The 26,299-nt window shown below is 33.8% G+C and overlaps 1 protein-coding gene and 1 long non-coding RNA gene across 2 annotated transcripts; one reads left to right on the forward strand and one right to left on the reverse strand.

Moving 5' to 3' along the window:
* Positions 1–25,001, reverse strand: LOC140436103 (uncharacterized). Its single transcript, XM_072524811.1, has 8 exons — positions 24,842–25,001; positions 17,159–17,263; positions 12,280–12,814; positions 10,304–10,737; positions 8,826–8,951; positions 6,971–7,072; positions 4,659–5,193; positions 1–476 (listed from the first exon to the last, which is right to left on the reverse strand). The coding sequence occupies exons 1-8, from the start codon at positions 24,965–24,967 to the stop codon at positions 37–39; spliced, it is 2,403 nt and encodes an 800-aa protein (XP_072380912.1). The 5' UTR covers positions 24,968–25,001; the 3' UTR covers positions 1–36.
* Positions 18,665–24,835, forward strand: LOC140437621 (uncharacterized). Its single transcript, XR_011950392.1, has 3 exons — positions 18,665–18,793; positions 18,850–19,172; positions 24,477–24,835. It is a non-coding gene; the product is annotated as an uncharacterized lncRNA (long non-coding RNA).
* Positions 25,002–26,299: the final 1,298 nt, after the last annotated feature.

Here is a 26,299-nt window from a genome sequence, read left to right on the forward strand (position 1 = left end):
AAAATACATTGCCTGATTTATTTTTATTAATCTATTTTAAAATATATTTTTAAGTCGTTTCATTTCATTCGTTTCAATAAACTTTTTGTACATTTTTTGTTCAGCAAGATTTTTAAATTTTGTTTTGGCATTACACTCTTTTATTTTGGTATTAACGTCAAGGACTATCTCATTCAGTCTTGCTTTAACTTCATTCAATGGACAATCCAAAGCACAACCTCTTATAGAAACCTTTTTGGGTGTGTCCCCATCTTTACTCCATGCATTTACAAAATAGTTTCCTGATGCGTTTCTTAATTCAAAATATATGCTGCTCGCAAAGTCAGGAGGATAGGGTGGACTAAATGCATTAAGTGTGCTTAAAACAGCAGCAATATTTGCGTCATGACCGCTGTACATTTTGAATTTTTGGGATACTGTGCCACTTATTTTGTCGTCGAAAAAGTTTAGGATGGAATTTAGCAATGTTCCTGTATCTATAACAAAAAATAAATTTTATTGTAATTAGAATATGATTGTCGATTAAACAAATATATGGTCTTAGAATATTAAAAAAAACAGAAAATCACCAGAAGGCGACAGAATACTGAACGCACTCCTTAAGTACAGAGGAAAAGATTTGACCAAACAACTATTAAAACTATTAATTTTAACCAAACAACTATTAATAGAAAAAAACAGAATTCCTTAAGAATGGAGATCAATCATCCTAATACCTCTGTTCAAAAGGAGACAAATAGGACCCGAAAAATTACAGACGAATTAATTTATTAAACAAAACACTAAAATTAACAACCAAAGTGATAACAAATAAACTGAATTTAATTATAACTACGAAAATATAGCTAGCAAAAGAACAACAAGGTTTTAGGTCAGGCAGATCATGCACTGACGCTATATTTATAATGAGGCAAGTGCAAGAGAAATCATTAGAATACAACAAACCGGCATATCTATGTTTCGCGGATCTCAAGAAGACATTTTACTGAGTCAAATTAAAGGACGTTATCCTATATTGTACTCAAGAGAGATATCTCTAGGGATAACCAAAACGATCGAAAATATCTACCAAAACAACACAATAAAAGTAAAAGTGGAAGAAGAACTAACCGACCCTATTGAAGCTTGCAATAGGATAAGACAGGGAGATTTGTTGAGTCCACTATTGCTTAACCTGATTATGGATGAAATAATAAAAAAAGTAAGAACTAAAAAGGATATCAAATGGGAGAAAAACAACTTAAAATAATCTGCTATGCAGGCAACTAATAGAGAAATGATGGGGTTTAAATATCCAGGCATCACATAATCCAGCTACAGAAAGTTCGAAACTGAAGTGGAAGATTAAGTAAATAGAGCAAACAGAGCTGCACGCTGCCTGAATAAAACAATATGGAGAACTAAATATCGGAAAATAAATAAAAGGCAAAACTTATAAAACGGTCATCAGACCAATAATGACATTATTGGTGGCAACACACTAGGGGGCAGAGTGAGAAGGACAGATATACGACGTAGATGGGAATATCAAAAACTGGGTAAGAAATGGAAGAGTAGAAAGGAATGATCATTTAAGCCGAATGACAACAAATAGAGTAGTAAAGACGGAAATACAGTTCCCGAATAGAAAGACGATCAGTAGAAAGACCACGAAAACGATGGAACGATAACCTACTGGAGGTCCATTAAACAACATACAGAAATCACGTCTACATAAAAAGAAGAAGAAGAATATTTTTTAAAAAGACACACCTCGAAAACGAACAATCTATAATTTTACGAAAACCCAAGCCATAAGTACTAATTTATATACGAATGCATTTAGTTTTCTAAGGTAAAATCTTACACTACGATATTGAGAGAAATTATTAATAATAGGAAAATAAAAATGGTTGAATTATGACCCTGTTCAGAACTATTGTCTATATAAGGGAAAAGATAGTTAAGGAAAAAGACAGTTAAGATTTGATTTCACGTATAGTGCGTCTGTGCATCCGCCTTATACGGATTTCGCCCTAATAGGGCTCTTCAGAGATGGTTATTCACAGTCGCTCTAAACGTGAAAATAAATCTTCTCTGTCTTAGGAAGCAACTCTAACATGGCTTCGTATAGACGCAAATAGCGACATCTGATATTAAAATCCCTAAAAAAATTTTCGAAAACAAATTCAGATTTATGCTTTTATCTGTGCCTTCTAAGAATTGCAAGGCAAAACAGACGTTGATAAAGATGTTATTAGAGACACGGGGAATCTAAAAATTACATTACACAACATATCTCCTCAACTAAGCATAAATCCTTAGCGAATTGGTTTCTAGTACTCGTACAGGTATATCGGAATAAAAGGAAAAAGACGGTTAAGATTTGATTTCCCGTATAGTGCGTCTGTGTTACCGCTTATACGTATTTCGCCCTAAAAGGGCTCTTCAGACCGGCTATTCACAGTCGCTCTATATAGTTATAAAAACTATGTTTCGGTTCTGGTTGGCGTAAAACTGTGTTTCGGTTCCGGTTGACGTAATCTTTTCCTTGCTTATTATATGTCCTTGTTTAAATGATAACCTTGCCCAACCATAAGGTAATTTGCAAACAAGCCAAAGTCCAAAGTATTATTTGTGAAGCAACAAGGTCCTACTTTTTTTTCGGAAAAAGTAGGTCTTAAGATGAACTTGGAAAAAACAAAAATAATGACAAATACACCGAACATTCCAGAGATAACATTGAACGACATAAATTTAGATAAATGAAAATTAACAAAGAAAATCAAACTGCCGAAATTACCAGAAGAATAAGGTTAGCGTGGGCAGGATTTGGAAAACTGAGTTGGATCTTGAAAAGCACTAAAAGAGAACAGTATTAGAAAACCAGAATTTACGATCAGTGTATCCTCCCTATACTCACGTATGGTTCACAGACACTCACCAAGTCCACTATGGATGAAATAGTAAAAGCACAAAGAGCGATGAAAAGATCAATGCTCGGGGTGAGACTTATAGACAAAAAAACGAACAAATGGATTAGAAGCAAAACGAAAGTAAAAGACGCAGGAGAACATGCTGCAAAATTAAAATGGAGCTTCGCAGGACACAATGCCTGACTGAACGAAGAGAGATGGAACCACGAAATACAACAGTGGAGGCCATGGTTAGGAAAGAGAAGCAAAGGAAGAACACAAATGAGATGGGCTGATGATATTAAGATGATCGGAGGACACAACTGGAAGCAAGTGGCGCAAAATAGAAGACACTGGATTGATTTGGGAGAGGCCTATGTCCAAAGTTGGATTACTGAAGGCTGAAGAAGAAGAAGAAAAAGAACAAGAACAAGGTCCATTCATGATGTAAATGATATTCCTCCCCAAGCCATTACAGATCCTCCATTAATTAAATCAAAGGCTGTATGCTGCACTGTCCATAGCTTTTTCTTGGCCGTCGAATAGCTTGTACATGTCTATCTGAGCTATATAAGTAACGCCGTAATTTATCTCTGAACAATATGTGCAGTCATCAAAATCTCAGTCAAGGTGCTCCCTGACAAATTGCAATTTATTTCTACGATGATTTTCATTTAACGCCGGTGCTCTGGCTGGTATCCTTACATGCAAATCTTATTCAAGGAGACGCTTTTGTATTCTAGTCTTTCTCTTTCTTATCTTGGCCATCTCGTACGGCCCATTATTTCTCAACGACTCGTGATATTTTAGTATAAGATACTATTAATCTATTTCGGGATAATTTAATCCTACATCAGCTAAAACAATTGCCTGCACACATTATTCGCGGTTTAGATTTCTTGAAGTACGGTCCATGTCAAGTAATATACCAGCGCTAATGTTGCGTTATCCCGACGGCAATCATTACGGGGGAAACTTTTATACGAGCGCTAATGCCATTGCGATAATACTGCAGAAAACGCGTCGTGTGTAGAGCACTTTATCTGCGTTGTCAACGCAGTTATATGCAATAAGAGCAATTCGCGCTACTAAGGAAACTCTTATACGAGTGGTATCATCGTCGCGTAGATGACGTCGAAAACAGGGTGCATAATTTCCAAGTTATACGTGACTTAAGTTCTGTCGCATTGAGATCACCTTACTCGGGTTTTCAGCGCTATGTTTAACTTATTGCGCACTATGTTCAACGCGTGAACTGCACGTGTAATAGGGTTCTACTCCGGCCGATCGCGTTGATACCGGGCAGATCACGCGTTGTACATAGCGCGTATTAAATTATATGAGCGCTGAAAACGCGAATAAAGTGATCTAAATGCGACGGAACTTAAGTCACGTATAACTTGGAAATTATGTGCCCTGTCTTCCGCGTCATCAACGCGTCGGCATGAGCGCTCCGTACAACTTTGTAACTTGGAAATTAACGACCAGTTAAATCTTATCGGAGATAGGATACAACCCTTGCAAGTGGTAAAGCATGTAAATACAATTTAACTTATATGTCAAATCAAATATATAACGTAGATCAAATAGCAAATGACTGGCTGGTTTTTTTACAATTCTCAAGATATTAAATCCTAGATAGTTGCGAATATTTTATAATTATTAGCTTAATGAAAAATGTTCTGAACGTACTTCTTCACATAGTTTACGAAGAAAGAACAAGAAAGTAAGAAGAAACATAAACATATTAAAAAATATACTTACAATATCGCTGTTGTTTAGTCGTATAAGCTATTGCGTGAAACAAATAGCCCATAAGTTGTGTTAATGGTTGCGGATATACTTTTGAAGCCCACCTTGGCAGACGAAGCCCAGCAGACGATTCACTTTTAAAGCAGTCAAATACTGTATATGCTTCTGTTAAAGTTGTTATGTTTTCACCTGAATATTTTGATAAATAGGCGTACACATCTGCGTACTGTTTATCTATAGTAACATACAAATCAGAAGCAAGAACTTTAGCGTATTCGGTTGTAAAATCAGGACAGTTGGGGAATGTTTCCCAAATATTGGGATCAGCTGGATGTAGCGGAATAGGTTGCCAATCAGTCAGCAGTTTCCACGATTGTTCGCTTCTTGCTGGATAAAGTCCGTAAATGTTGACTTGTCCTGACATATGTGTTCTATCAACATCTGTTGTTTGTGCGTAGAAGTCACTTTTGTTATACTTTTGGGGTAGCCATTTGCCGTATCGTCTCCTTGTAAATTTTGCTAGATCATAGTGTTGCCTTTTTCCTTCCTAAAATAAAAACAAATACAAACATAATATTCTAGGTATTCTAAAGGTAAGTGGATAATGTGGATTAAATCCACACTATAAGGGAGTCGAAATATTGACCCATGCATGCCATGCAACGAAGACTATAGTAACTCAATAAACGTTACATTTGACTTAAGATTATGGTATTATTATTCTCTTTAAGCTTTATTTGGTCGAAAAGTAAGGTATCTCAGGAATAAATTTTAATACAGCCAGTAAAACATTTGCATCGTATAGTAAGTTTACTGACCCTCAATTATGCAGGCCAAAACTATAGTAAGTTGAGTTACTGTAGTCTTCGTTGCAAGAAACAGCGGTATTGTAAGTTTGACTTACTATAGTTTTCACCGTAATTGTAGGTTATGTTTGTTACATACTACTTTACTACATAAAGATTTAAAGTAGCTGCTGTATGAAAATAGTTATTTTTGACGCGAATTAAAATGAAATCAAGAACACAACAAATTTTGCACAATTCAAAAAACTTATGTGAAAAAGAATCATTAGATTCAGGTAACTTTGATTTATATTAATTTTATTTCTTATTTCTTACTAACATGAATTAATATTCTAGAACCAGTAAAATGTTCAAAAACAGTATGCCCTTCTAGCACATTACAATTTATGGAACGACAACCAAGTTTACTTATTATGCCTCTAAAATTAACGTATTTTAAAAGGTCCTTTTTTAGAATCCGGCGACTTTCCAATCAATAAAGTTACTTGTGTTAGTGAAGTATCCATTGTATCAGATGCAGAAAGCTCATCGTATAATACAACTTTAGTTCTCAGCAACCACTCTACAGACCAGCATATCAGTTCTGATAATGCACAAGCAGGTATATTATTATTACTTGATATAACTGTTAATAACACCAACAACTTTACTGGGAACTTGTCAGATAGTTCAGATATTAATCCTAATTATAAATCTAAACAAATATTAGATTTTGACTCATCTAATATGCCAGATACTGGCCTCAAAAGTCAAATTCAGGATGTCAAGGTCAATAGAAAGCGTAAGATGACAGCTAAAGAAAAAACAGGTAGAAAGCGTGTAAGAAATACAAGTGGGTGGCTTGATGTTAAGGCTAAGAAAGATCTAAACATAGGCATCGAACACAAAAACCGTAAGGGTTAATTTATTCCTGCCAGACAGATGAAAAATCCATACAAAGAAAACTGCAGAAATAAATGTCAAAAGAAGATAAGTGAGGAAAATAGAAAGATATTGTTTGACGAATTTTGGAAAAAAGGTGATCACACTAGACAATGGGATTACATAGCAAGATACGTTAACAAAAAGAGATAAAAAGTGAGTGAAAAAAACAGACGACAAATCAACACGAAATTTCTCTAGAAAATATATACTGGCTCTTAACAATAACGACATACAGGTTTGCAAAGCTATATTTCTTAATACTTATGGAATATCCGAACAGTGGATAACAACCGCTTTAAGAAAAATTGGAAACAGTGGATCTCTTAAGGCAGATAGAAGAGGGAAGCTGCAAGAGCAAATAAAATTGATAAAAGCATCTTAAACTCCATACGAAATCACATTCAACTTTCTCCTGTGGTGCCTTCTGACTACACCAGACAAAAGTCAACAAAAATGTACTTGAAGCAGGGTCTTAACGTTGGAATAATGCATCGATTGTAATTAGAATAATACATATATGAAAGAAATGTTGTAAAAATAGGCACCTTAAAATGTCGTCTTAAATTATTATTATGTCTGTCGGCCTTTACTTACATTTGTTAGCTCTCCATAGTCAAGCCCATTCCAATATTTTGGATCAGAATATTGATCGTTTTTGTAATATTTTCCAGGAGTTCTGTGCCCATGTCTAAATAACTAAAACATAAAAAAATGATTTTATTATTGTTACCATCTAATTTTAGGCCGTAATAATTAAAACTCAATAAAAAACATACATCTATATATACAGATAACGACATTGACCATAGAAATTAAGATTTATTGCACCACCATCTCCAGAGTATATTTATTATAATGCTCTAAAACTAATTTCTTGGTTATTTTTTAGCCTTAACAGCAATACAAATAAATAAGTAAGTAAATAAGTAAAATTCTTTATTGTCACTGAAAATTGTACAAATTTTATGGACAAAACTTCCTTGACTCAGAATAAGAATCGTTTGTACTTTTAAATAAAAAAAAAACAATAAAATTTTTTTAAACTTAAACATAAAAAATACTACCTAATTAAGAATTTACAAACTTCGTAAAATGTAGCTAACAAAAAGTAAAAATTAGGAAATCAGATTAACGAATTAAGGTCTCAAATATTCCATTCCACCTCATTGTTCTAAACAGTATTCAAATTTGTCATACAGATTTCTTCTCATATTTGGAGTAGGGCTGGTGTAATGCTTGCAGAGAAATGAAGTATTTTTGCCCTTAATTCGACTAGGTTTTTGTCCCTTTTAAACTGATGCCTACAAATGTTTTCTTTGAAAAAACCCAAAAAAAAAATCGTTAGGCTGTAAGTCACAGGATCTAGCGGGCTATTTAATTGTACCACTTGTACTTATCAGTTGATCAGGAAACGTTTGATTGAGGAAGTCGATAGTTGCTCTAGAGTTGTGAGCCGAACACCCATCCTGTTGGAAATAAATCTCTTGAAAATTAACGTTGGAAATAAATCTCTTGAATTAACATTAAACTTTTGCGGATGCTGCGTTTGCACTGCAACACTGAGGTGCTTATTTTTTCGAGAATAATACCTTGCAACGGATGGATTGTGTTTTTTTATGTAATAAAAATGAAGATTCGTCAGAAAATAAAATACTTTTTAAAAAGTGTACATTTTCATTCTGTTTATCTAACATAAATTCACAAAGCTTCATCAGCCTAAAGGTACCTTTCGGACACAGTTCTTGTGTTGGTTGTATCTTAAAACAGTGATACCCATTCCTTTTGAGAACTCTCTGGACAGTTAGAGCATTCACGTTAATTTCCCTAGCAATTTGTACACTATTGCAGGGTTCACTAGCTTTCTCTGACAATCCATCTTTCTTCATATTTGGTAAAAATCTTATTTGAAGCTAACCTTGATTTATTGTCAACTCTATTTTCATTTCAGCAATGTCCAATAATGTGCTGCACTAGTGATGACCATTTATTTACCATTTTGGATATATCTCCTTGGCTATATTCATTTCTATGGTGAGTAATGATTAAATTTCTTCTAATAATCGTAGTTCGGCGACCCATGCTTAAATTATTTTGTTATTTGCCGTAAATACTTTAAAATGTCAAATTAAACATAAAAATTATCAAACTTCGCAAATTTCAAATTGATAAGTTGTTCAATGCTTCATCTTATCTGCATCATTTTAGCTGTGACATCAAAATCATACATAAAATAATTAAATATTTATTGTTATTTAAGTATCATATATTTGAAACCCAAAAAATAGCTTACGCTATTTTAGAAGTCATTTAATTTAATTTCAGTATATAATTCTTTTCTAATAAAGATTGAGCCGCTAACATAATCTAGTTTTATTGAGTAGCGACTGCATGAGTTAAGCTGTGAGCCACTGTATATATACATATATATAATATTAATTAAAATACAAACCTGAACTACAGCCACCAATTGACTGGATGCAGTGAGATCTGGTGTTAGATTTGATGCGGAAATTGTTGCCCAAAACAAAAGGACCAGGAGGTAAATCTCTTGAAACATGACAGTATGCTCTGAGGTCTACATACATTGAATTCGTGTTTATACCAATAATTAAGAGATACATATTTATACTACTTGACCTTTACCGTTATTATTATTAAAAAATATTCAAATTGAAATTCTAAGTAGATTTTTTATCAAATTTAAATGATTAAATTAATTTCTAACAAGAACAGAGACGTTTTCAAATAAATAGCAATGGTATGTGTAACTAAGATGTTTTTTAATACTTTACCATTTTTAAGAAAGCATTTGACGAGTTTTAAATACTTCTTTAAATACAATAAACAAATAAAACAAAAACCACGGTACAATTCCGATATCGGATGGTAAAATTTTTAATCCACTCTATTCTTCTTTATGGTGCCAAAGCTTGGACCGTTAATGTTGACTTAATCAGAAAGCTAAAAGCTTTTGAGATGTGGGTTTTTAGAAGGATTTTAAAAATACCATGGACCGATCTTAACACGAACGAAATGGTGCTGCACAGAATGAGAAGAGACAGAGAACTTTTGGCCTCCATTAAAAGGAGAAAGACAGTATATTTGGGGCACATATTTAGAAATAAGTAGTACCAGATTTTGCAGCTGATTATGAGTGTAAAATAGAAGGACAAAGGGGTCCTGATAGGCGACAAATATTCTGGCTGAAAAACATTGGCGACTGAACCGTGTTAAAAACACAGGCGATTTTCAGAAAAGCAGATAATAGAGACGAAGTTGCAATGGTTATAACTAACCTTCATTAGTGGAGTCGGTACTACAAAAAGAAGATAGTCTTTATTCTTAATATTAGCACATCGTAATATACCCCGTCATATACCCAACGCGAAAGGGAGAAATCAGCGGGTTCTAGATTAAACGTATATATTCATACTTTCTTTCTAGTTGCCTCATATGTTTTATAAAGGCCATCGTATGTGCAAAATGCAACATCTATAAATGCTTAAAATGGGACTCGTTTTTATTTTTATTTAGTATTGAAAATTATTAAATTCACTGCTTAGTGCCATAAATCTTAAAGTACCTACTACATGGTTTTAACACTATAAACAACTATGAAAATTTTTTGTGTTATTTTTCTCATAAAATTCACGGCCCCTCAATTTTACCAAATTTTTTTAATCACTGAATATAACATAAATAACAATCATTCAGAGACAACTGCAATAATGATTATACCAATTATTGTCTGTTTATGCCCATACCGTATATTTTTGAGATAAATTTTGTAAAATATTGATCATATACTTTGTTGTATGATTGGATTTAGATGTAAGCCAAGGATAAATAAATGTAACAGTATATGAAAAATATTTATTAATTTTATGTTATTACTACACGTTAACCACATATTAACTCATTTTAAAATAAATTTTTAAGTCGTTCAATTTCACCAGTTTCGATAAGCTTCTTGTACATATTTTCTACATCAATATTTTCGAATTCCAATTTTGCATTGCACTCTTTGATTTTGGTATCAACATCAATTAATATCTCATTCAATCTTTGTCTAACTTCACCCAAAGGACAATCCAAAGAACAGCCCCTTATAGAAATCTTTTTGAAGTTGGATCCATCTTTGCTCCATGCGTTTACAAAATAATTCCCTGAATTATTTCTTAATTCTAAATATACACTGCTCGCAAAATCTGGAGGATAGGGTGGACTAAATGCGCCAAATGCGCTTAATATAGAAGCTACATTGAGGTCATGCCCGCTGTACATTTTGAATTGTTGAGATACTGAACCGTTTATTTTGTTGTCAAAGTACTTAAGGATTGAATCTAGCAAAGCTCCTGCGTCTGTAATAAAAAAAAACTTTAATTTAACCTTAAATTTTGATATACGATTATTAAAAATTGATATACACTTTCTTTTTAGGTGTTCTCTTTGTCAACAATTTTCCATCCACTCCTGAATGTAAGTCTCTCCCAATTGCTTCCATCTTTCTCTATCTTGCGCCAATCTTATCCACTGTTTGCCTGCCACTGCTCTTATGTCATCTACCCATCTTTTTTGAGGTCTTCCCATGCTTCTTGTTGTCGTCCTTGGTCTCCATTCTAAAATTCTCCGTGTCCATCTGTTGTCATTATATCGGGCTACGTGACCTGCCCAGCGCCATTTCATTTTTGTAACTTCTTCCACAATATCCCTAATCTTCGTTCTACGTCTTATCTCGGTGTTTCTAATCTTGTCTCTCATTGGTATTCCAAGCATGATTCGTTCCATTGCTCTTTGCGTTGTTTCTAATTTTTTAGCAGATTTTTTGGTAAGGGCTACTGTCTCCAAGCCGTAGGTACAAACTGGTATTATGCATGTGTTTTACACCTTTTTCTTTAAGTTTACAGGATTGGAGGTGTTTTTTAAGATATATGCTAGTTTGCCGAAAGCGCCTCATGCCAGTTGTGTTCTTCTTTTAATTTCAGCATCTTGATTTGGTTTTCCCAGTTTGATGACATGACCTAGATATACCTAATGTTCAACATTTTCTATGTTATGATTTTGTATTGTTATATGTCTGGTCTCAGCTCAGTATTTTTGTTTTGTTGTAGTTCATTTTTAAGCCTACCGCTCCTGAAACTGCATTCAATTATTGTAACATATTATTTAGTTCCTGGATATTATCGGCTATTAAAACTATGTCACCTGCGAATCTCAAGTGGTTTAAGTAGGATCCGTCGACGTAGATACCCTTGTTATTCCATTCTAGTTTCGTAAAAATGTCTTCTAGAGCAAGGGTAAATAGTTTGGGAGAGATGGTGTCTCCTTGTCCTACTTCCCGTTGTAGTCTTATGGGATTAGTTTTTGTGCTTTCGTAAAGCTTTATCTGCATGGTGGCATTTTCATATATGTTTTTAATTATGCTAATGTATCTTGAATTTTCACGTGCATTTTCTAGAGATTTAAGCACTGCCCATAATTCGATGGAATCAAATGCTTTATGGAAATCGACGAACGCCATAGGAATTGGAACATTATACTCGGTGCATTTTTCTATATTTCTATCTAGGTGTTAAGCCAGCTTAAGTCCAAAAATTAATTAAAGAGGGAGACTAATTAGAAGGATTCTGTAGGTACCGGTGTAAGTCGTTATGGGGATTAAATACGTGCCCAAGTTCTACCTTATTATTATAGGATTAAAGGTACATGATTCTCTACGTATTTTACGTCTTTACCAGATAGTTAAAAAATCAGCTAATATTTACTGTCAAAAAGAAAATATGTTCTGCGATATCTTTGAAGTCAGACAGTCTACAGTAACTTAAGATTAGTAGATTATTGTCGAGAAACATTACAATTTATATATACGCACGAGCAACAAAACTATTTGCAAATGTACTTACAGTATCGTTGTTGCTTAGTGGTATAAACCCAAGCGTTGAAGAAATGTCCAACTAATTCTGTTAATGGTTTCGGATATACTTTTGAAGCCCATACTGGGAGACGAAGGCCAACAGTAGATTCACTTTTAAAACTATCAAACACTGGATAGGCCTGTGAGAGAGTAGTAATATTTTGACCTGAATATTTTGATAAATAGGCGTACACAACTGCGTACTGTTTATCAATAGCAGTATACACATCAGATGCAAGAACTTGTGCATATTCTCTTGTAAAAGCAGCACAGTTAGGTACTGTTTCCCAAATATTAGAATCAGCTGGATGAAGTGGAATAGGTTGCCAATCAGTCAACAGTCTCCATCTTTCTCTTAAGTTGGGTGGATACAGTCCATAAATGTTTACTTGTCCTGACATATGTGTCCGATCGTAATCTGTCGTTTGGGCGTAGAAATCACTTTTGTTATAATTTTGGGGTAGCCATTTGCCATATCTTAGCCTTGTAAATTTTGCTAGACTGTAGTGTTGTTTTTTTCCCTCCTGAAATAAAATAATTGAAATAAATATATATTTTTTTTATTTATCATTAATATGTTCGGCTAATATGACCACTTAAAAAACTCTAGTTACAATAAACAATATCTTACAAAGTAAAATATGTTATACTATATGATTAAATACCATGTAATTATATTTTCTTATATAATTGCCCACATTAAAGAAATTTTAGTACAAAGTTCACTTAGGCCGAATTGTTAAGGATCTATGTTCATGTTTAAAATGATACTGTAGTCTTCTTGCTGAATATTGGTGCCATTTTGTGAGAATGTATTTAATTATCAATTGAAGAGTGAACGTTTCAAAGGTGCTAAGTGCCAAAACTTTTGATTTTGAGTTATTGCCTTAGAAGGGTTGTATGTGACATGCTCTACGTCCTAATAAAGGCGCTAGGTGCCATTCTTAATACTTAACATTGTATAAGGAATGTAAAATGGCGCCAGCGGTATGATTTGCCTGTTGTTCTTCTTCTTCTTCTTCTTTTTGGCTTTTATTCTACTGAATAATCAGCCAGTACATTTGTTTTGTTAATTTTTGGGCCACTGTCGTGAGTCTGAGAATATATCTCATGCCCTGTTATCAATTATCAGTGAATATAGAAATTTTATCTACATATCTACATTTTATTTATGTTTTCTATTTTCTTATAGTTGGTTTAAATGTTAATATTGGATAGGTGATTATTAAGGTTATAACTTTATATGGTTAATCTGTAGGAATCTGAGAAGAATTTTGATAATTTTAGGGGTAATCTCGCATAGAAGCATTGGTATGTTAATTGGGGTTTTAATATTAATTTTGATCAGCTCCTGATAGACATCATAATCTTTTATTTTGTTTATTGGGCATTTCCAAAATATGTGTTCTAGTGTATCCATTTGCCCACATTCACAGTATGGGTTATCGCGAATGTTGATCTTATATAAATGTACTCCTGTCACCTTGCCTGTTGCTTCACAAAGGGGTTATGTGTCAGACTGTCAAATTTATTATTTTTAATTTTATTGTGATTAAAGGGTACAGTTTGTTGCAATGAGTGAACTGAAAACTTGAAGAAGTAATGGTACTGGCAGGTTTGGCAAGAAGCAAATATAACTTAGGGAGGCTGGTAAAGCATACTAAAATAGAAAACGTAAAGATATAGCAGTAAATCCATTGCCAATACAGGAGGTTTGTAACATAACCTATCATGTTGCCTGTCGTACTTTATAAAGTTTTTATTTTTAAGTAATTTTGTAAGTGCAAATTTAATTATACAACTATCAGTTATCGCTGGAGAAAATCCTTAGTTGAACACCCAAACTCAAGGTACTTATACAGTTCCTGGAAGGAATCCAGGTTCCGGAGGATAGTAGACGTCAAACAACAGTAAGCTACACCCTAACCCAATGAAGATAGAGCCTTTGCTTAAGTGTGTAAGAATACATTCATGAAAACCTTTGCTGTAACAAGGAAAAAGCTAAAAGTTTTTGTAAATAAAAAGAAACTTGGCGAAACTTCTTTCTCGGATAATAGAACGTCTCATAAAAAATCGCTATGTTCTGAAGATGATCGCTGCGCTATAAAAGAGCACAATAATTCAATACCCCACGATGGTGGTCGTTATACGAGGACAAAATCCAGTAAAGAATACCTAAGCCCGGACTTAAACATAAATAGATTGTTCAGAGCTTATCAAGAGCGATGTCCAGATACTAAAGTAAATTAATTCTATAGATCTGTTTTCAAATGCGAATGTCCAAATTTGTCTTTTCGACGAACTCGAATTAATACATCTCATGAGTGGTTTAGCCAAATTGTTAGTCAAAACTTCACCAAAGCAAAGCCGAAAAGGCAAGAGAACTACTCAAGCAAGATATAATAGATTCACAACAACCTGGTAGCAAGTTTTGCTGCTTATCCATGGATTTGGAACAAGTCAGGTTTGTGCCAACGTTAATTTACTCAGATATGTTCTACTCTAACTTTGGAATGCATGTAGGAGGCACAAATAATGCCTCGATTTTCCTGTGCCATGAAGGATTCTCGGGACGTAGCACAAACGCAATTGTGTCGTGCCGGCTACATTTTTTAAATAGTTGCTTTACTAACAATAAGGACATCATTATTTGGAGCGACAACTGTTGTGGCCAAAATAAAAATAAATTTATTTTGTTTGTGTTGATGTTTTTGGTTTCTAATGGCGTGATACTATAGAGCAAAGACTTTTGGTAAGCGGCCACAGTTTAATGCCTCGTGACAGGGATTTGACCCTAATAGAAAAACGAAAAAAAAACTATGAAAGCATTCGTGCCGGAGGATTTGATCAACGTCATTACTTTCACAAGATACACTTCATCTTTCGATGTCATCGACCTGAATAGCTTTGGTTTTTGGAACATCAAAGAGGCTGTTGAGAAAATGTTAAATACCGCTAAGCTACAAGTTAGCAAATCAGTTAGGATACGTGTTAAAAAAAGAATTACATAAACATCAAAACCACCCATTTATTTTATTCTAAAACTTTAAACTAACATTTTAAAAAAGAACAAGACGCTTTATGATAAGAAAAAAAAAATAAATTAGTGATAATGGAACCAGAAAACAAAGTATCAGCGAACAAGTAAAAGGGCCTCCAATCAATGATACCGTATCTCAACAATCATTAGCACCAACAGTTCTACAAAATTCGTAAACTAATGTTTAAAACCAAATTCATATTTATGCTTTAATCTGTGCCTTCTAAGAATTGCAAGGCAAAACAGACGTTGATAAAGATGTTATTAGAGACATGGGGAATCTAAAAATTGCATTCCACAACATATCTCCTCAACTAAGCAAAAATCTTTAACGAATTGGTTTCTAGTACTCGTACAGAGTATATCGGAATAAAAGGAAAAAGACAGTCAGACAGTAAGACAAAAGATTTATTTTCACGTTTTAGAGCGACTGTAAATAGCCGTCTCGGAAGAGCCCTATTAGGTCGAAATACGTATAAGGCGGATACACAGATGCACTGTACGTGAAATCAAATCTTGACTGTCTTTTTCCTTTTATTCCGATATACTCTGTACGAGTACTAGAAACCAATTCGTTAAGGATTTTTACTTAGTTGAGGAGATATGTTGTGTAATGTAATTTTTAGATTTCCCATGTCTCTAATAACATCTTTATCAACGTCTGTTTTGCCTTGCAATTCTTAGAGGCACAGATAAAAGCATAAATCTGAATTTGGTTTCGAAAATTAGTTTAGGGATTTTAATATCAGACGTCGCTATTTGCGTCTATACGAAGCCATGTTAGAGTGGCTGCCTAAGACAGAGAAGATTTATTTTCACGTTTAGAGCGACTGTGAATATCCGTCTCTGAAGAGCCCTATTAGGGCGAAATCCGTATAAGGCGGATGCACAGACGCACTGTACGTAAAATCAAATCTTGACTTTTTTTTTCCTTTCAGTTCTACAGAAATTTACTAGGAGCAGTTGAAACTGCACAATAAGAATATATTCCGTCCCGTTACTGAAGAAAAGTAGGTGGGCACTTAGCACCTTCCTATAAAAAAAAAGATTTTTTTCGTTTCGGTTCTTTATAACATTATTATACTTTCAGATTAATATTTTGTTTTGTTACATACAGATTTTTTGTATAAATAAACAAAAAAAACTAATACTCTTCTTAACGTTTTCCCTAAATATCTCAAAATGTTGTTTTTGGCACTTAGCCAATTTGAAATTTACACTCTTCAATTGTAATTGGCAACTTTGATAGGAAGGATTGGTGCTGGAAAACATCAGGTAGCTATGGATTAGTTTTAAATCTCCTGACTTTTATATTTTTAAACTCGAAAGATGTTTCACCAGAGTCAGAGGCTTTTCCGTTCTTCAACTTCTTGTAAATTTCCGTAATTTCTGATTCCTGTATTCTTAGCGGGATGTCAATATTTGTACTTTGGTATTTATAATAAGTATCTAATTCTTTTAGCTTTCCTAAAATATTTAATTTTTATCTTCGCATTTTGAAGTGTCACTGTAATTATGCCCTTTAAGTTTTTTGTAAAACCCAATTCTTTCAAGATATAATATATGACCTTTGATCTATTTGACCGTGTCTTAGATTTAAGTTAATTTACTTTGCAGCTAAACTTTTTTTAAACTAGTAATATGTATATATGGTGGACAAAATTATGATTGATAAACATAATAATTATGAACAGATTCAATAAAATTAATTCGAACCATATAAATGTAATAACTGGGTACAGCTGTCACCGTAACCAACTTTTACAAAAGGGTTATAAAAGCAATAAAGCAGTCCCTGATTTAATAGTTACATGATAATATTACTTACATTTGTTAGCTGTCCTAAGTCAAGGCCGTTCCAATATTTTGATAAATCTGAATACTGGTCGTTTTTGTAAAAAACTGTAGGTGTCCTGTGCCCATGTCTAAATATCTAAAACAAAGAAATATAGGTATTATGATATAATTTTATTAGTAGACCACAGAAATGAGAATTTATCAAGAAAGTCGTGACTACTACTATTGTTTTAAATTTTAGGTGTATGTATACTTTTTCCATCACCAACCAACACTCCATCAAGGTCTTTTTAGAACTATATATTTTACCGAAACTTGTGATAAAAATGGACTAGCAATAAATCCGTGTCACCAAGCTCGATTACAGATCCATGGAATACAACTAATCCACCACGAGGTCCATTCCACATCCAATGGAATACAAAATTATTATTGTAACGAAATAATCCATTCCACCAGGTATTAATTAACTAGAAGACCTGTTATAACATCGTTAACATCATCAACTTTTCATCCAACAGCTGTATATGGAAAACAGCATGATAAGTTAAATGTTTCATAAGGACATTTTTCTTAAATATTAAGACGATCAACTACCTTTTTATCTTAGTTTGTTTAGTCATTTTTTTAGGACTTTGTACAGGACTTACTGTAACATAGAGGCAACTCTATTTATTTAATAAATAAAATATTTGTTTAAACTTTTGCGATACCTATACTTGTGATTGTTCTTGCTATCATTATTTGTCTTAGTGATTAGCCGAACTACCTCTGAAAAGAGTTAGCTAGGGTAGTGATCACCATGATTATCTTTGTGGTGGTGAAGAGAAGATACATTAGCTAAAGTTGACCACCTCACGATCCTTTAATTGACGAAATCAATTGTAGCAATCAAATGTCCAAAATTGGACAGCAAGGGCTGTATAGATAAATAGATAGATAGATGTTTTTATTTATAAACAATTGAAATAAAAATTTTATGATTTTTAGAATTTTCTGTTATAACATAAAACCTTTATATTTTATATAAATAGCTTTTAAACAATTCAATTTCGTTTCATAAATTTTCGAAAATTAACCAATTTTTTGCAGCATTATAAGATAGAAAGCAATATAATTGGAAAAATTCTACGACCATTAAATGAAAGAAGAAGCGTCACTTTATTAAATTTTATCGTGAAAATATCGTAAAGATAGTTCAAACACTCCTGACCACGGAGCTGCGCGAAGGCGGAGTCAAATTCACGTAAAGGCAGAAAGGTTATATTGTAAGTGGAATTATACAGTGCATAGTACAATTTGTTCGGTCGTTCTCTGGTACAATGCGTTTCGCATGGAAGTGGGGACTAAACCAAATTTCGTCTACTGCGCCGTGGTCAGGAGTACTTGCAGTATCAAAAATAATTTTGAAGAATGTTTTAAGCTTAATCTTCCGGCGGTCGCGCTGGCGGCAAACACACCGCACAATTTGTTTCGAACTGTATAACACAAGAAGCGCTGAATATCCAACTCTCTAGTGCTAGACTGCTAGGTATTCCTTCCTTTCAGTGTGCACGAGCAGCTAGTGGAGTGCTGTCAGATTTTAAATCACATCAAGTCCGTTGATATTACGTTTTTTGTGGGTGTGTTATGTTTGCGGTGCAGTTGCCGCTACGCGACCGATAATGTAACTGTTTTATTTTTTACAATTTTTAAGATATTCTAAATGATTTTTTGTTTTAGGAATCGAAGGAGTCTAAAATCTAACGAGTCAGAAAGGGAAGCAGAAAGAATTTCAAGAGAATTACAAGAAGAAAGGCTGAACGAACAAGAAAAACACGGTGAGAGTGAAATAGACACTGACGATGATGAGTGTATATGTATAGCGAGAGAAGTAGAATGTAGAATGAGAGAAGATCATGATAGTGAGTCCGAGCAATCTGCTAATGAAGATGATCATTAAGAATACATACCTTCCTGGAGGCTTCAAGACCTTCCTAGAGATTACAGATTTTTTATTGGACGAGATGATGAAAATGTTTTTATAAGCAAACCTCTTACTTCAGGTAAGACAAAGTCAAAAAATATTTTTAAAATATTACCTGGGCCAAAATTGTTGACTAGAAACGCTTCGAACGGTGTGGAAGCATTTAGCTTATTCATCACTAATAAAACATTGTATCTAATACAAACAAATGTATTGAATTAAAAATGTAAAAATATTCAAGAGACAGGAATTGTAGAGAAGTATCAATATCTGAAATAAAGGCTCCCTTTGGAGCTTTACTTCTTATTGGTGTTAAAAAAGGAGCACACACAAACTGTGCCGAGCTCTGGGACACAGACGGAACGGGAATGAATCTATTGCGAGGACATTTTAGCTACAACCGATTTTTATTTCGAGCAATAAGATTTGATGATTTACGTACTAGAGACGAGTGAAAAAAATCTGATAAACTGACACCCATACAAGAATTTTATGAAAAATTTGTCACGAATTCTAACTCTCATTTTAACTTAAGCGAATTTGTTACAATTGATAAAATGCTACACGCATTTGGGGGCAGATGCGGATTCATTCAGTATATTCCGAACAAGCCAGCCAGGTATGGAATTATAATTTACGCACTATGCCATGCAAAAACTTTTTATACATACAACTTTTAAATATATTGCGGAAAACAAGTTCCTGGGCCATATTTACAATCAAATAAAGCCATTGATGTTGTAAAAAGATTGGTTGTACCACATGAAAAATCTAATGGAAATGTGACAACTGAAAATTATTATAGTAGCTTTCCGTTAGCGGAATATCTTTCAGAAAAAGGACTCACATTTTTGGGAACTTTAAAAAAAAATAAGAAGAAGATACCGCGAGAATTTTTAGAAACTAAATCCAGAGATCTTTAATCAAGCCTATTTGGTTTCCAATATGACAAATGTCTAGTTTCAACGGTTCCAAAAAAAACAAGGTTGTACTATTTCTTTTCACGATGCATGATGACAATCATGTAGACGAAGAAACCAAAAAATCCGCTGTAAATTTGGATTATAATGCTACAAAAGGAGGGGTAGATACCATCGACCAGATGTGTTCATCCTATAGTAGCTCCAGAATTACCCGGACATGGACACTTTCAATATTTTATAGACATCTAGATATAGCAGCAATAAATGCCTATGTTATTTTTATAAATTATAACCGTATGAACTTTTATAACCATTTGAACTTATAAATGACCACTTAAAATTGAGAACAACACTAAAAAATCTTCCTATAGAAATTTATGTTTATTTGGAAAAATATAGAAACAATGACGAAACCGTTCAAGACATTGTCAAACCTGGAATTTGATACATTTGCGGTAAACACAAAAATAATTGCACGAAAGCAATTTATCAGCAGTGTAAAAATAAATTATGTAAGAAACATAGCCACATCTCTGTTAAATGTATCCATTGTGATAATCTATATATATAAAAGAAAGTCGTGTTAGTTACACCACTTATAACTCAAGAACGGCAGAACAGATTTGGCTGAAAATTGGTAGGAAGGTAGCTTAGAGCCAGGAGACGGACATAGGATACTTTTTATCCCGTTCGACAGCGTTCCCGTGTGACTTGACATGAAACGTCAGTCACTATAAAACGTGGTATAACAAAAAAGAATCAGACTTGGAATAACAAAACGCAAATGACAGCTATGTAATTGACGTAAAATGACAGCTATGTAATGACGTATGGATGACAATTTAATATTTGTAAGAAATCAATATTAAAACTATTTCTATTAAATAAATAATTAACAAGTGGATTGAAGTGAAGTGAAGTTTAATTAATAATGCCGCGACCAAGACGATCGAATCTTTCCCGACAAAGCCGTAATTGAAGTGAAGTGAAGTTTAATTAATAATGCCGCGACCAAGACGATCGAATCTTTCCCGACAAAGCCGTAATGCAAGAAGAATACAAAATACTGCAAATGAAAGGACTGAAGAAGAACAAGAAATTGCACGTGAACAGCGCCGCGATAGTATGGCTCGACTTCGTGCTTCTCAATCACGAGAGCAAAGTGAAGCAGCCCGTGAAACAGCTCGGTTGGCAATGCAGAATCGTCGAGCGAACAACAGAAGGCAACAAATAAATAATTTGCGACGCAGAATCTATATCTATATATATATATAAAAGAAAGTCGTGTTAGTTACACCACTTATAACTCAAGAACGGCAGAACAGATTTGGCTGAAAATTGGTAGGAAGGTAGCTTAGAGTCAGGAGAAGGATATAGGATACTTTTTATCCCGTTCGACAGCGTTCCCGTGTGACTTGATATGAAACGTCAGTCACTATAAAACGTGGTATAACAAAAAAGAATCAGACTTGCAATAACAAAACGCAAATGACAGCTATGTAATTGACGTAAAATGACAGCTATGTAATGACGTATGGATGACAATTTGATATTTGTAAGAAATCAATATTAAAACTATTTCTATTAAATAAATAATTAACAAGTGGATTGAAGTGAAGTGAAGTTTAATTAATAATGCCGCGACCAAGACGATCGAATCTTTCCCGACAAAGCCGTAATTGAAGTGAAGTGAAGTTTAATTAATAATGCCGCGACCAAGACGATCGAATCTTTCCCGACAAAGCCGTAATACAAGAAGAATACAAAATACTGCAAATGAAAGGACTGAAGAAGAACAAGAAATTGCACGTGAACAGCGCCGCGATAGTATGGCTCGACTTCGTGCTTCTCAATCACGAGAGCAAAGTGAAGCAGCCCGTGAAACAGCTCGGTTGGCAATGCAGAATCGTCGAGCGAACAACAGAAGGCAACAAATAAATAATTTGCGACGCAGAAATCAGATATTTAGCTGATTTGAATCGAGCAGCGTTTCGATACAATTGCAGCAATGATTACAGCTTGCATCCTAGCGTTTGCATTGGGCAAATGGACGTTGTTTGCGAGTATTGTGGTGCATTAAAGTTTTCCGAAAAAACGCCTGGATTATGCTGCCCTAATAGTAAAGTGAAATTGCCAGTGTTGACTCCGCCACATGAGCCATTGTATTCATTGCTTTGTGGCGAAACACAAGAACCACGCCACTTTCTTGCAAATACTCGAAAATACAATAGTTGTTTCCAAATGATGTCATTTGGGACACACATTATCGAAGAAGGAGGATTTAATCCGACATTTAAGGTATTTATTTTTGTACTTACATAGAATGTAGTTAAAGAATAACTTACTTTATCTATTGGTATGTATTATATTTGCTAATACTGAACTCTACTCTCCCACAGAAAAAGTGTTTATAACCCAGTTAATACTGTCTGGTTTTTATTTTGTAGATACAAGGACAGATTCACCATCGAATTGGATCATTACTACCTTTCGAAGATACACAGAATAAATTTTTACAAATATATTTCATGGGCAACATGGAAGAACAACTTGATCGACGCCTAGGGATCAATGCAGGAATGAAGCGAGCAATTATTCAAGACTTGCAGTGTCTGCTTCATGAACATCATGCGTTGGTCAGGTTGTTTATGAGTGCTTTAGAGCGCATTCCAAATGATGACTATAAAGTTGTCATCAAAGCAGATAAACGACCATCTGGAACACACGAACGCACATTTAATGCTCCAACAGTAGACGAAGTTGCCATCCTGATTGTTGGTGAACAATTGGGAAAACGCGATATTGTGCTTACACGTCGCGATACTGGGCAACTGCAATAAATATCTGAAACTCATCGATCATATGACGCATTGCAATACCCACTGATGTTTTGGCAAGGAGAAGATGGATATTATTTTAATATTAAAATGATAAATCCATTGAATGGTAAAGTATCAGTATCTTAATAATGGTTAATGTCTGTATTATTTGTCTTTGAAATGGTTAATTATCAAATTTTTAATTTCAGGTGAAGAAACTACAAAGAAAGTTAGCTCAATGAATTATTATGCATATCGTTTGATGATTCGTCAAAATGCTGACAACTATTTGCTGCGGTTTCGTCGATTGTTTCAGCAGTATTGCGTTGACATGTATGTAAAAATAGAAACGGAACGTTTAACATTTATTAGGTTGAACCAAGCCAAACTGCGTTCTGAGGAGTACATCCATTTACGTGATGCAGTTAGTACTGAAGGAAATCCAGCTAATATTGGCCGATTAACTATTCTGCCGGCGACGTACATTGGTAGCCCACGTCATATGCATGAATATGCACAAGATGCAATGACATATGTTCGTCATTACGGCCGGCCAGATCTCTTTATTACTTTTACGTGTAATCCAAAATGGATAGAAATTACTCAATTGCTGCTTCCCGGACAAACCTCAAATGATAGACACGACATCACAGCACGTATATTCAGGCAAAAAATTCGGTCCCTGATGAACTTTATTGTTAAACAACGCGTTTTTGGTGATACTCGATGCTGGATGTATTCAATCGAATGGCAAAAGCGAGGCCTGCCGCACGCACACATTCTTATTTGGTTAGTGAAAAGAATTCAGCCTGACCAAATAGATGATATCATATGTGCCGAGATTCCTGATCATGAAGTCGATCCAGACCTACATGATGTTGTTACTACTAATATGATTCATGGACCGTGTGGTGCCATCAATCCCCAATCACCTTGCATGGTCGATGGAAAGTGCTCTAAACGATATCCACGGAAATTAACGGCGGAGACTGTCACTGGCAACGATGGGTATCCGCTGTATCGGCGTCGATCACCAGATGACAACGGTCGAACTGTCACAACGAAAGTGAAAAGAATGGATTTCGTTGTCGACAACAGTTGGATTGTTCCATATTCGCCACTTATTTCTAAAACGTTCAAGACACATTGCAACGTTGAATACTGCAAGTCCATAAAATATATTTGCAAATATGTCACGAAAGGCAGTGATATGGTGGTTTTTGGATTGCAATCCTCAAATACCAACGATGAAATTTCATATTGAATAAATGGAAAATAGCGATGAATATGTTTTATTTGTAATCATAGGTAACTTGTTTGTAATGATAGTAAATTAAATTTAGAAACAAAAAACTTATTTTTTTTGTAAATACTGAAGAAAACAATGAAATGTCTTATTTAAAAAACTAAAAATTGAAACTATCTAATGCGGCGTAAAAGCCGCCACGCGACTTACCATGGAATTTTTTTTTGTATGACCGCCGGATAGTTAATTAAGCTTCGCAGCTAAATTAACGGCAATTAAAAAAAAGTTACCTCATAACCCTTTAAAACGAAGACTTTTCCTTTTTAAATTAAATTTATTTCAATTCAGTTCAATTAAGGAACAAAAAAATTAATTTATTATTGTATCATTTTAAGATATATGAAATAGAAGAGTACAATGGAATGATCATATAAGTCGAATGGCAACAAATAGTAGTAAATAGTAATAAAAAAGACGGCAAGAGACGTTTTCCCAATAGGAAGACGATGAGTAGGAAGACCACGAAAACGATGGAACGACAATTTACTGGAGGTAGATTGAAGAACAGACAAAGTCATGTGGAAGAAGAAAAAGAGAATTACAAAAAGAATATTTTACTGGGTGATAAGGTTACGAAATAGGCATTTGGTAAAAGTATAATCTTCCAAAATATTTCTTGATAATATTGTATACCTAATAAAAAAAAATTAAATTGTATTTTTGCTTAATTTTAGACTAAAGAATATTTTAATAAACAAACCTGGACTACAGCTACCAGTTCATTGGATGCAGTTAGATCTGATGCAGTTCCATCTAACAGAGTTAGATCTGATGCAGCAATTACTGTCCAGAACAAAAGAACCAGGAATTGAATTTGAAAAAACATGATTGCACGCGCTGCGTATTAAAAATATTTTATTTGTATTTATACTAATAAAAAATGTGTATTTGTACTTGACCTTTAGATATTTTATTGTTTTAAAAAAATACTCAAGATCGAGTACTCATTCTTTTATTTAACTTCGGTGATCAAAGAATTTCAAAAAAAAAAATCAGGGCCGTTTTTCACATTTTCTGACAACGATAAGCTTAGCGTTAAGCTTAGAGATATTCAAAGAATTTAAAAATTATTTTCATATTATTTCAACTTTTATTCGTTATTATTTTTGCGTAACTATCTGGATCATCTTTTTGTCTAGTTCTATAAGTCAAAACCTAATCACAACGAAAAATAATAAAAAAGTAAGAACTAAAAAGGATACCAAATGATAGAAAAACAACTTAAATAATCTGCTATGCAGACGACGTAATATTAATCTCTCAAAGTAAAGATTGTAACGTTATAAAAGTCACATTTTTATTAATTTATTTATTAATAATTGTTTTATTTGAATTTATTTATTAATTTATTAATTCCTTAACCTTCAGTTTTTTTTTTTACTATTTTTTCTTCAAAAATTAGTTGCCGCCCTCTCTTTCTGTCCGGTAGACTAAATATTTTGTTCTATGTTAACAGAAGAGCTAAATCCATCATAGGCATACGTTCTATGGCTTCCGTGCTATACTTTATTATAGTCACTCCCCACTAATTTTAGTGAATCACCTTTCAAATGTAGTGGGATATATTTTTTTGTCTGTAGTTGAAATTTATAAAAGAAGGAAATATGGAATAAGGTTCATTTTATGGTCTGCTGAAATCTCTTGGGGTGAGTACTTTCATTGTTACTCACTTTTTCCAAAACCACGTTTTCAATTTTATGCATGTAGGAATCTTACAAAACTTAACTAATTTTAATAATAATTTTATTTCACTTTATCTGTGCCATCTGCTATTTGTTTGATTGCGATTTTATAAAATAATTGGCAAGGAAAGTATCCTCCTTTGATTTCTTACCAATACAGGCTGTGTTATATTCTAGTTTCTGGAATAATTTATGAAATAACTTATGGAATAATTTATGGGATAATTTATTAAATTAAATGATGGATTAACCCTATATCTAACCAACTAAGACTCCAGCTGTCTTTAACACCATTCAACCACTATCAGGAGCCATCAACAACTTACCCTGTCAACCAAATGAAGCCATAGTTTTAGATTTGTTTATTGTAAAGCTTTAGGCAGAGTTTGTTTGTGTAAACTAAATATTATTTTGTTTTATGCTGAATAAATTAGCTCATGGACAAAAATATCGAATATTTTGGAATTTTTCAATTA

The sequence above is a fragment of the Diabrotica undecimpunctata genome, chromosome 3 (assembly GCF_040954645.1).
Source record: "Diabrotica undecimpunctata isolate CICGRU chromosome 3, icDiaUnde3, whole genome shotgun sequence".
NCBI classification, from domain to species: Eukaryota; Metazoa; Arthropoda; class Insecta; order Coleoptera; family Chrysomelidae; genus Diabrotica; species Diabrotica undecimpunctata.

Bases quoted from the DNA above. Each gene is read 5' to 3' on its own strand.
- LOC140436103 (XM_072524811.1), bottom strand. From the start codon at position 24,967: ATGTTTTTTCAAATTCAATTCCTGGTTCTTTTGTTCTGGACAGTAATT. The intron at 8,952-10,303 runs TTTTAAAATGAG...CAATGTATGTAG, and splicing joins TTGAACGACTTAAAAATTTA to ACCTCAGAGCATACTGTCAT. The intron at 7,073-8,825 runs GTTTGTATTTTA...TTTATGTTTTAG, and splicing joins AATTGGTGGCTGTAGTTCAG to TTATTTAGACATGGGCACAG.